Source organism: Pelophylax lessonae, assembly GCF_965119305.1.
Source record: "Pelophylax lessonae genome assembly, chromosome: 1".
NCBI classification, from domain to species: domain Eukaryota; kingdom Metazoa; phylum Chordata; class Amphibia; order Anura; family Ranidae; genus Pelophylax; species Pelophylax lessonae.
In genome coordinates this window covers 617295407-617307850 of record NC_138768.1, presented here as the reverse complement: position 1 = coordinate 617307850, position 12444 = coordinate 617295407, and the positions used below count along the sequence as shown (strand labels likewise).

Below are 12444 nucleotides of genomic sequence, written 5' to 3'. Positions count from 1 at the left end.
TACAAACCACATTTGTGGAGAATTTGTGATATTGTTGTCATTTGCACATAATGACCACTCTTTGTCATACATTTCTACAACTGCTTCAGAGTTGCTTTAGGCCTCTTGGTAGCCTCTCTGACCAGTTTCCTCCTGTCTCTTTTATCCATTTCGGAGTGATGTTCTGATCCAGGGAGGGTCTGTGTTGTACAAATACCTTCCACTTCTAATAATTAATGATAGACTACACTGTGCTTCTAGGCATTGATAAAGCCTTTGAATTTTTTTTTAATCCATCTCCTGACTGTGCCTGTCCACAACTTTATCCTGGAGACCTTTTGACAATGCCTTGCCACTCATAGTTGATTGTTTACTTTAGTTGTACTACCAGGTAGCCACTTTCCGACTGTAATAAGTATATATACGTTGCAGCAGCTTGCACATGGTTTACTTGGGTTATGGCTATCAGCCATAACTCTGATATTTTTTCTTTCAGCTAGTGATTGTCTTTCTCATGAAATCGTTCTGAGCAGCTAATTAGCCACTGGTTTGCTTCCAGAAGCACCGGGAGGGGTGCTTCCGCCACCTGCCAGTGTTTCTTAAAGTCTAAAATAAAATGTGTATATATAGCCTTAAAGAGCAACTCCACTTTTATTAAGAAAATATTACCCTCTGGGTGATCTACTGTATATACATTGCAGGGATTTTACCAAACTTGTTTCAGATTCATTCCTACCTTTTGTTTTTCTGAAGAAATAGCTTTTTGTTTGCCTGTGTCCAATCTAATGGGAGTGGTTTTATAATTATCAGTCAGCTGTTGTACCTGCAGGGCTCTAATGAGGAAAACTCAAAAGCATCCCTTTAGATGTGTTTTCCCTTTGGGAGTATCTCACCAAAAATGACATTTTTGTTGCAGGGGATGCTCAAAACCTGATTTGTATCTTGGTGCAGACTTCTGGGAAAATCATTAGGAAAGCAGATTGCCATTACCTTTCCTGGGGAGCTGCCAAATAGGTAATTTGGATCACTTAACACTTCACCAGTGCATTCAATTGTGTGTTTGGGTTATTGGGTTAAAACTTGAAGAAGCACACACTAAATTAATGTTTGAGTGTACAGGGACATGCTCTGTGACATCATTGGCAAAAGGACAGATAGTGCAGTGATGTCACAACAAGGCCACAGAGACACACCTCCCAATCCCCCCCCCCTCACTATCCCCAGCTCACCTCCCCATCCCCCACCATAACTCACCTCTGTCCACAACTCATCTTTGCACCCTTCTTCCCCAGCCTATCCCTGCACAAAAAACAGCTATGCTCTGTGGCTCACTTCTATAGCTTCTTACCTCTACATTCTCCATTTCACATCTTACTTCTGCACCCCATTCTCAGCTCTGGCTCCTGCACCCCTATAGCCCTCACTTTTCCACAACCCCGCCACTGACCTTTTTTGCTTACCTCTACAAAAAGCTGTAAACCTATCAGCATCCAACTCCTCTCTAGCACCTTCCATGGCTGCATCTTATTCCCCACACAATGCACTTTCATTTGCAGCTCCGCCTCTCCCAGCAAAGTCATCCAGTGGGGGGCATTGGCATTCGGGCACCAGGCTGCAGCAAGGCGCTGATGCCCCTCCCATCCATAAACACACTGCACAGCTTTTTCTCTCTTGATCCCTCCTGAATGCAAGGGCAGAGAGAGGGGCCGCCAGGAGAGGTGCACTTTAATTTGTAAACACAGAAATTGGGCTTCTGCTTTTACAAGTGACAGTAAATAACGGCAAGCTCAGGGCCAGTGCCGGAGCTGGCAGAACTCCACCACGTTCAGGCTGAAGAAAAATAAATCTATATACACTCTTTCAAAGCATTTTTGTTTGCTTTCTCTACCTTTGTATACATAGAGTTAGGAACATATAACATCAATGGAATAGCTTTTTAAATATTTACCAGTCCAGCTAAAGCCCAAGTGGTCAGCAACATAAGCTAGTCTTCTTTCTATTCTCTCTTGATCCTCTTCAAAATCTACAAATGTAAAATAATGATCAGAATACGTTAAAGCAGAATAGGTTGTCTAAATAAGATAAGGAGAAAAAAAAAAAAAAAAAAAACAAGATTTAAATAATTCATGTAACTCAACAGGAATGTTAAAAATCCATTAGTAAAATTATTGGTATTCATGAGGCCTATACTAAACTAATTGAATGCAATTTTCTATACTTTCTGCATAGACAAAGAGCAAAATCATTAAATTTCTAATTTTAAGAAATAAAGCTACCACCTTTTTTCAAACAGAGTGTATTAAAGAAGAAAACATAAATCAGATCAATGTGAGGCCTGCATAGATTGGCTTTTATTATAACTTATTGGCTGTTGATCATATACAAGTTTCAGATGTGTAGAAATAGGAAGTCCCTATTAACAGATAATGTTTTTATATAGACATATGTTCTATATTAACCCCTTCTTGCCTACCATCTGTATATACATGATCCCCAGCACAATGTCTTATCCCGGGGATATGTTTATAAATATTTTCCCCTTTTAGAGTAATGAGCTGACACTGTGCGCAGCAAGCGGCTCGGTCACTGATAGCTTAGGTCTTCATAGAAGATAGGGAACTGATCATGTGATCACTGTATCAGCTATGACAGTGATCACATGCAGGCTGGAGGCCTCATTCAGAAAAATGTCATCTTCAGGCTGCAGTGTTTATCTGCGGTGCAATAGGTTTAATGCTGGAATTAGGGTACAGTATTAAAAAAAATAATCAAATAAAAAATTAAAGCATTTTATTAAAACAGTAATAATTAAAAATAAATATAAAAAATTAGGTATGCAAATTAGTTATAAAATCATTGTCAAATGAACTAATGCATACAGCGCTGATAAATTTGGCGTGGACAAGTAGGCATAAATTACCTCTGGACACGAAAGGGCCCAGCATATAAAATTACAGATAAAAAAATATATACTTTTTTAATGTTCTAAATTTCCTAATAATTTGTGCATTACAGCAAATTAAAGTAGATCTGAATTTAAAAGGTAAAGATTTTTTTATGTTATAGGGAATATTCACACACCTTTTGTCTTGAGTTCCACCTGAAAAATAGCAGTGCACTTCATGGTTTGTGAAGGTGTCTAATGCCTAGTACACGCAGGGATTTTCTTTTTTCGCTCAACCCAGCGGGCTGAACAAAAAAAAAACGGACAGATCGCTGTACTAACACAATAGATGTTAGTACATGGATCTCCCCCGCTGAGCTATTGTGTTCTGACAGGGGGACTGCCCTCTTGCCAGAACACGCTGATCAGAGTTCACAGCCATTGGCAGCAAGTGCTGATCAGATGCTGGTTTTCCAGCATACCTGTTTAAGAAAAGCCTGTCATTAGACTGGCTTCTGTCAGACAGGCTGCTGTACACACAGACCAAATGTCGGCCAGATTCTGTTGGCCGATTCAGGCCAATAATCATCTTGTGTGTACGAGCCTTAAGCCCTCCTGTGCCTACAGCCTCAAAGCTGAATATATACTGTATGTGAGCGCTAAGGTACTACTCCCATTGACTGCTAGCTGTAGATTGTTTAGAGTGAGATTTGGTGATGTCAAAATTGTACTGCGCACTGTTGCGCATGCTTGAGGCTATGACATGAGGCAGCAAACCTTATCTCTACTAAGACCTCCATACAAAGCCACAGCACAAACAAGACAAGTCAATAATAGGGTAACAGAAGCTGCAGGAAGAATGCAGACAATACTGGTGACTAGTCTTTTTTCCTCTGCCTGCCTTTTTAGGCAGATCATCCAGAGTTCAGTTTCCCTTTATAGATGTGTTCCTGTAAATCTACTGAGCATTGAATAGAATATTATTGGGAGAGTAGCACTGTTGGGGTGACTCTCTGATTCAATTAAAATACTTGTTTTTCTGTATTTAGAAAGCTAGTATTGGAACAATATCTTGTAATTGTCTGAATCCAAGAAGGATACAGACTGAAATATAAAAAAAATAAATAAAAAAAATCTAGCAGTCGTCCTAGCCCTCTCTCACTCTCACATTCCCCATATGAAACAATAAAATGTTTGGCTGGAGATCCCATTTAAATCTGGCCTTACAACCATAATTTCTCATAAGCGACCATTATATCCAAATACACAAGGAAAAAGTCCATACCTCAGGCATTAGAAGAATGTGGGAGGTTTTTTTTTTTTTTATACAATATCTAAATTGCATAAAATTTTTTAGTTACTTCTTATGATAACCTAAAGAAATCATATTTAACATTATACATTTTCTTCCAGTAAATGTATACACTTTTTAAACAATTAATATTCTCAACAACCATCTTTATTAACAGACTCAACTAACCATTCAAATCAAATAATACTTTCTTACACAGATAACTATAGGAATGCTTTTCTCTACTTCATATTTGTATTAATGTACAAATGCTTTTAGTGGTCCACAATTACTAAAACCATGCTACTAAATTTAAACTGATGCGTTACTGGAAGAATTCTCACTAATTATAAATAAATAAATCCCTATTGGGTGTTTCATTGGCAAAATCACATATTAAACTGTGTATATATATATATATATATATATATATATATATATATATATCCAGTATATGTTTTGTATTTTTACTTTTGGAATCTGATGACTTTTCAAGACTTTGCACATATTTTACCTTATGGTTTTATGGTCAATCTTAGATATATTCACATAGATACACATACACATGTAACAAAGTTAGAGTTGTGCTGCATATGCTTCAGATGGGGGCCTTTTATGAGATTGTTACCATGCTTTTAACTAGCTGTTGACAACTAAGCAAAAAGCAGTTCCTGGGTTTATTAGGTGTCAAAAAGTATTACATAATTATTTGTTTGAATTGTTTGTTAAACCTGCTAATAAGTCAGAGAGTTGGTATATTGGTTAATAAAGGTTTCATTCAACCATGAATCCTAACTAAAGTTTAGCGGATGCACAATACATTTCAAATAGTCTTTGTAGCATTTGTAATTGGTTATATTCCTCAAAAGGAAAATGGTCGATGGCTGTCAACTATTTTATAATTATATTATATACTTGCTTGTTTTATCCATACACTGAAGGTTTATTTGGTGATCCTGACCAATGTATTTTTTGCTCTTTGGGAATGAAAAACTCTGCAGCTTTTTTCCTCCTAAAATTTCCAACCCAAAACCAAAGCTTTTTTTTTTTTTTTAAACACACATATATATATATATATATATATATATATATATATATATATATATATATATAGAGAGAGAGAGAGAGAGAGAGAAAATATGCGGCAAGTAAACAAAGGACATTCTATGCAGGCCTTCACAGTGAACCTGATGAATTTTCAATCTTGAGATATTTTTTCTTTTAACAAACGACCATGATGTTGTCAACATAAAAACAGACAAAACATGCACAAACAAAACCAATCACAACAATTAATGTTTCACAGAACACATAAAAAAATCTATGACATGCATAATAGAGGGAATCCCACATTTTGTGGCAAATACCTTGTACATTATAATGATGGCTATGATCATCTGGAATGCGTTCAATTTGAGTTTCAATTGACTCATCCCATATTGGTCTTGAATCAAAGATGTCTTCTTGGATGCTAGGCTGAGTTTCAATCACTGTAGCATTCTCAATGACTGAAATATCAAAGGCACTACTCTCATCATCAGATACTGGCTCTTGTTCCTTTTCAGCCTGAGTGAGTCTGTCTACTAACTTTGAAGCTTCATCGCTAATTTCTTCAAAGAAATCTATAGAGTTCTTATACATTTCAAAGAAACTTTCCTGTTCACTTGTTCCTGTTTGGGAAAGTGATGAACCCTTTGTTTTCACTGGCAGTCTTGAAGTATATGACTTTGGCTTAGTTACTTCAGTACTTTCTCCATCAACAATCTGACTTGCTTCCTCTATAATCTCACAACGGGACTCTGTACAGCTTCTTGTTTTAGTTGCTTTAGTTTTAGAATCAGATACACTGGCATCAGACTCAGATTTGCTTCTGTAATCTTGTTTTACAGGGAGTTTGTTGTTAGGTTCTGTAGGTTTCATATCTGTAAAGGTAAAGCATTGTTCAGGTTTTGCTATCGATGATTTGACAGGGATTTTGGACTTTGGCTTCTGGTCTTCCACAACTGGGCTTTCTGCAGATAATCTATCTTCAGTAGGAATAGGTGATGGCGATGAATGCTCTTCAGACACTGAAGAAGTAGACCTTACAGGAATTTTTGATTTTGATGCATGGGCAGGACTACATTCTTTGGCTGAAGTTCCCATTTCAATTACTGACTTTTGTTCTTCTGGTGAAGAATCTGGTGAGTCATCACGTTCACAGGTTTCAAACTTTGGAAAAGTAGTAAAATGTATTTTCATATCTACCACAGACTGCTCTGGAGATGATAAAGAAGAACCTATTGAACTCTCAAAGTTTTCTTGTGTTTCTGAAATATCTGTGGATTGTACGGATTGTATTTCTTCTACAGTTATTTCAGAACTATCTTTCTTCAATGTTTTTGAAGCTGCAGAAATACCCATTTTAATTGGAATTCTTGACTTGTGGTCTACTTTTGCCGTTTCTGAGCCTTTATCATCTGCCGCATCAAAATCAGAGTCAGAAACTGACAGTGTATCAACCGGTGACTCTGTTGTATCTTGCAATACCTCCATTGCATCAGTGTCTACAATAGAAAAGGGGTCAGATAAACTCTCAGGTATTGGAGATTCTTCTTCACCACTTTCCTCTTTAATTTCATCCGGCAAGGCTTCCCCACACTGCTGACCTATCTGGAAAAAGTGGAAGCTTTCATCTGCATAATTTCTTTTTGTCATATCAATGGCTCCACTGCGAGTCATTTCAAAAAGTTTACCTTCCTGAAACATAAATGGATTTTGCTCATTGGTTGGTGTACCATCTTCAGTGGGTGTACGTGCTGGAGTGGTGTCAGGGGTTGTTCCTTGTGACTGTTTGTCTACCATTAATCCAAATATTTTTTGCTCCTCCTCTTTCACTCTTGCTTCAAATGCTGCATCATCTTCTCTGATGGCACTCCATGAGTCTGGTTCAGCATCAGATTTAGTGACAATAATTTTCTCACTCTGCCTCTCTGATGTACTTTGTAACGCATCCTCTCCTTTAAAACAGTCCCCACTAGAAGAAGAGCACATTGGTGTCCCTTTGTCCCGCTGCAAGTTACATTCATCTTGTATACTTGATCCGGTTTCATGGAGTGGTGGTGGTGAAGGTAAAATGCTTTGATCATCTGTTAGCTCTGGAACAATGTCATCACTTGTAAAATATCCTTCTATTGGAACATTTTCATATGGACTGGTAATTTCAGGCACATAATCACTACTGTCAAACTCAGGGCCCTCTTTCTGTAAATTGTGAGAAAACTGTGTTGAACAATGATCATCTTGAAGTAAAATAGTTGCTGTAGTATATGCTTCTGTGATGTCAAGATTTACCGGTGTCACAAAAGAACAGTCACTTTGTGTTGCAAATGTTGCATTGTCATAAATTGATGTATGTTGTAGGCACTGAGTGGCATGATATTCTGGAGTAATTTCAGGTTTTGGTTCAGTTGTATGGTCCGATACAGTTTTTAATACACTTTCTTCTTTTACATTTTCTGATATCTCGCCAATATCTACATAGTTTTTAGCTAATAGGCCTTTGGGGCTCATTGGTTCAGCAGCATCTATGCTCTTCACTTCTGTTAGATCAATAGTGTCTTTCTTTTCAGACTGAATAATTTCATCTTCTGAAGAGTTAGTGCTTTCATGTCTGCTAATCACCCCAGAATCCATAGTTTGGATGTCAGATTCAACAGGAGGATGTTCTTCTACAGAAAACGCATCTTTTGCATGTGTAATTGGCTGAAAAGTCATTTCTTCAGGGCTTGAATTAGACTCTACACTTGGTGGAAGAGGGGATGGAGGCTGAACCCTGATAACAGGATCCATCAAGAGACCAGAATCAGCTTCTTTTTTCAGCTGTGTTAATTCAGGTTCACTTTCTGAAGAGGAAGAGCTTTTTCTGCTTTCCACAGACATCACTACAATTTGCACATCTTCATCTTGCACTAACTTGATGCCATGTACTTCAGTGTCATCTTCATGTGGAATATCCAAATCAGACACTACCGAACATTCTTCTTGTCTCATTTCTCTTTTACCTTCTCTTTTCTGCTTTGCCTCTTGCTCAAGTTCATCAAACATTTTAATTTTTGTTACCATTTTAAACATTTCTTCTTCAGGAGTAAATCTTTTCTTTGGCTCAGTTTCAGAATCATCTTCTTGCTCCTCTGAAACCTCTGGAATCATGCCTGGCTTTGGAGCCATAGAAAATGCCTGTGCATCCTGGGATTTGGGTGTAACCTCATAGCTTATTTCTTCAGAACTGGGTGTGTCTGGGGAAAGTGGACTCTTTCCCGAGCTTTCCATAAGTGACGTTTGTTCAATGCTATCATCCTCATTACTTCCATCTGGATCTCTTAAAAGTCTTGAACGATGAATCAGCTCTGCTGCCAAATCTGCTTTTAGATTAGAGTGAAGGGCTGAACCTATGAGAAGACTAGACTTAATCTTTTGCTCCACCGGGCTACTCTCAAGGGAATCACGGCATGGTGATTCTTTTGATGGACTTGGTTCAAGTGAATCAGGTGTTCTGTGAGAAGAGTTATCTTCTAACACTGGGCTTGCTTCCAGTGAATCTTTGTGACTTACTGCAACTGACTCATCTGCCATTGGACTATTCACATCATCATCTTGTAGCATTTGTGATGACAGATTAAGTTCTAGACCTGCAGGACTTTTCACAGTAAAAGTACTGTCCTTTGTTGTTGAACCTGTACATATGGATGAATCTTTAGTTTCTATTGATTTTTCAGAGGTTACATTTTCACTTACGATAGTCTGGTCCTGTTTCACCGAATCTTTATTATCTGATGTAGTTTTCTTACGGGACTGTGTATCTTTTTCCTCATCTTTAGTCTCTTTTGTATATGTAGTTGTTTCTGATGCCTTAAGGTCATCAGATTTCTTGGGTGAAAATGAAAGGCTTTCAGGACTGGTCCCTGGAGTTTCTGCAAGACCTTCATGTTTAAAACTATCCTCCGAACTCAAATGAGGTGTACCTTCCAATAAACTGCCACTTGGAGAATCTGCAGGTGCTTCGTGTTTCAAGCTGTCTGAGCTGTCATCATATGTACCACTTTGTAATTGTAAAGCAGGTATAAATTCATCTGACTCATACCCAGATGGGAATGATATATTAAATGGACTAATTAAAACCTGATCTAAATTTAATTGGGCACCTTCAGTTTCTGGAAGGTGCTTAAATTGTAAATATTTGTCATTATCCTCAAGTTCCTCTTTAATAACATCAGAAAAGTCTGTAGATGTTTTTCTATCAGGACTGATTTGTGGATCTACTTCCTGGTCACTAATGCTCACTCTTAACCGGATACTTGATTTTTCTTTAACGGCTTCACTGTCAACTAGTGAACCAGCAGTTTCTTTCTTCATATGTTTCTGCATCTCTACCTCAGCAGTAGCAATAGGAAGAGATATTTTGCTTTGCTCATACGTTTTGATGTGTTCAGAAACAGATTTCAATTTACCAGAGTCAAGATGGGATGAAGGCTCACTTTCCCCATAGTGTAAACGTGGTTCTTTTCCTGAATAATCCAAATTATAGTCAGCATAGTCTGAGCTATCAGTCGTTAATTTCTCTGTTAACTTATTTTCTATAGATGTCTGTTTTTGTACTGATGACTTTACAGTTCTGTGTTCAAACAGCCCAGACTTTGCTTTAGAGGGGTCATGACCTGACTGGAAAGCTTTCATTAAGTCACGCACTGACATGGTTTCCTCTAGCTGCTCAGTTTTAGATGAAGGAGAAACAGGTGGTTGAACTTCACGGACTATGTTTTGCTGCTTTGTTGGCTCATTTACAACATCTTTCAACTGTGGCTTACTTGATGTGCTTGTTACTCCCTTTTGCTCTTCTTCAACTCGCTTTTGAAGTGCTTTTACTTTGTCTTTAATTGATCCAATTGGTGTCTCCTCAATCACAGGAGATACCTCTTTTACACTTGGAACAACTATTGGAGTAAGACCTGTTTCGTCATCTAATGACTCTTCAGAACTAAACTTTGTCAGACTTGCACGATCACTTGCACCTTGGAGTTCTTCTCTTTGTCTCTCCTTGAGTTTTCTGCGCACTGGTTTTTTGATTTCTAATGGCAGTTTACGCTGCTCCTTTTTCTCTGCTTCAGTTCCAGGAATACCTGTTGAATCAGCTGAAAAGGAGTTTAGGTCATCGGTAAGGTAATTTACTATTTCATTCATATCAGATTTTACTTTTGGTTTATGACCTCTATCTATTTTTATTTCTATGCATGGTATCTCCTCATCTTCAAGTAGTGCATTTAGTTTAGCTTCTTCAATTTCATCATCCCCTAAAATAACCCATTCTTCATCTTTTTTATGTGATTTTGAGGAATGAGCACCATCATGTGATGATTCTTCTCTGGTGTAAGTTCCAGTTCTAAGAATTTCATTCACTTTTTCTAAATCTTCTTTGACTTTTTCAACTATTTCAAATGGTTCCCCTGGATCCTCTTCTGACTTTTCAAAGGTCTTGGATTTGAGGGTACCAAGTTTCTGTGTGGCATCAATGGTTAGTATTGCGCTCATTTTGATAAGATCTTGCTTCATCTCACACACTTCAGACAGCAAATCGGGGCTTGCTAACACTGGCTCATCATTGACAAGATGGCTTTTCAAGATGGATGTTTCTGTGGATTCTGTCTCTTCATCATCTTGGAGATGAACGAGAAATATTAACATAAAATGGCAATAAATAAACAGAAACTGAATAATGTAATCATGAAGGAAATAATCACTTCGGTTGAGGTGGGGGGAGTGATTGGAATGGGCTGGTGTAGTTGGTGGATCCAAACAGTCTTGAACGTCATGCTAAAGGAAACTGGGAAGGAAAATGGGCAGGAAATAACTTGCTTAGAATGCGCACTACACCACATTCACGCATACAACAAAACAAGGACAACAACAAATTTAAGACAATACATCAAATGAAAAAAAAAAAAAAAAAAAAACTAACAAAAACAAGACAAAAATGGGATTTTTTGAACAAAGGCATCTCAAGATTGTTTAGATGCTATACAATAGAAAGAAAAAGAAGTAACAGAAGCTAAGACTGTAGATTGCCGATAGCCTATAAGAGAAAGCCAGTGGTAGCGAACTGCCAGAAACACAGGTTAAAAGGACTGGTAGAAAATGTAGATTTTAAAAAATGTGACATCTATTTATTAAATATAGAACATATATATAGAATATGTATATGTCAGTGTTTGAATATACTATGAATATACTATGAATAGGCTTTTGCTGTCAGAGAGGTTTGTAGGAGAACCAATTTATTCAAATTTATTACCAATAAATTAATATCAGCAAAAATGTAGTGGTTTTACTAGTTCCTCTAGTTCCTCCTGTTTTGAATTGTATTGTAACTGTATTGACTTCCCTCACATTGTAAAGCGCTGCGGAAACTGTTGGCGCTATATAAATCCTGTATAATAATAATAATAATAATAATCAATGCTTTTACTTTAGCTTCACTTTTACTCTTTTACTTTAATTTGGTAATACAATTAGAATATGAATTTAGGATATAGTACTTTCCAAGCTTAGGGGGGCAGAAGTATTTTAAGATGAGACCATTGCATAAGCAGACTTATACTCTGCCAGGACAAATTCCATGTATGCTCTACACACTGTCAGCCATCTCCATGGTGCATTTAGCAGAACTGTATTCTTTACTGTACTGCAATGGTCTGTAACAGCTGTTGGCAAAACACATAAGCACTGTGGAGATCACTGTCAAGTGGCAAGTTGAACTCTTTTTGAAGGACAACTTAACTGATTACTGAGATTTGCATTTGACTGGAATTCCCCTATTATTCATTGCTAAGTATTTATAGCCATTATAAAATGGTATTCCTTAAAGGTCAGAAAATGTAAGTATTTATTTAACCCTCTTCTGTTCTGCAAAGCAATCATGTACCCTGTCCAAGACAATCAATAGGGCACCAGTAGACACAGGATGCATGTTGAAAGATCCAACCACTGCAATGTCAATCTGTAGAAACGCTGGCAAATAAATAATAGTTTTGGCCTTGTGTGCATGCTTATGCATTAAAAATATAATCTTGTAGTTAGTCTTATTTTAAGGCCGGGCTGGTTTACCAAAGGCTATATGAATGGCTATATGAATGTTTCCCTGTTTAACCTGGATTAAACAACAAATCATCTCATGTCTATGGTTATCTTAAATTGTCTTTTTAGATAAAAGCATGAAATCCTCTCTTACAGCAAAAGAGCTGGTGACAAAATTACA

General features: G+C 37.4%; 1 protein-coding gene across 7 annotated transcripts in view; it reads right to left on the bottom strand.

Moving 5' to 3' along the window:
• Positions 1–12444, bottom strand: part of ANK2 (ankyrin 2) — a 302460-nt gene that overhangs the window by 64837 nt on the left and 225179 nt on the right. For all 7 annotated transcript variants that reach the window (XM_082254226.1, XM_082254220.1, XM_082254221.1 and 4 more), the window contains 2 exons: positions 5522–10846; positions 1928–2002 (listed from right to left, as the gene is read on the bottom strand). In XM_082254226.1, coding sequence (XP_082110352.1) covers positions 1928–2002; positions 5522–10846 — 5400 coding nt within the window. The remainder of the gene's footprint in view (positions 1–1927; positions 2003–5521; positions 10847–12444) is intronic.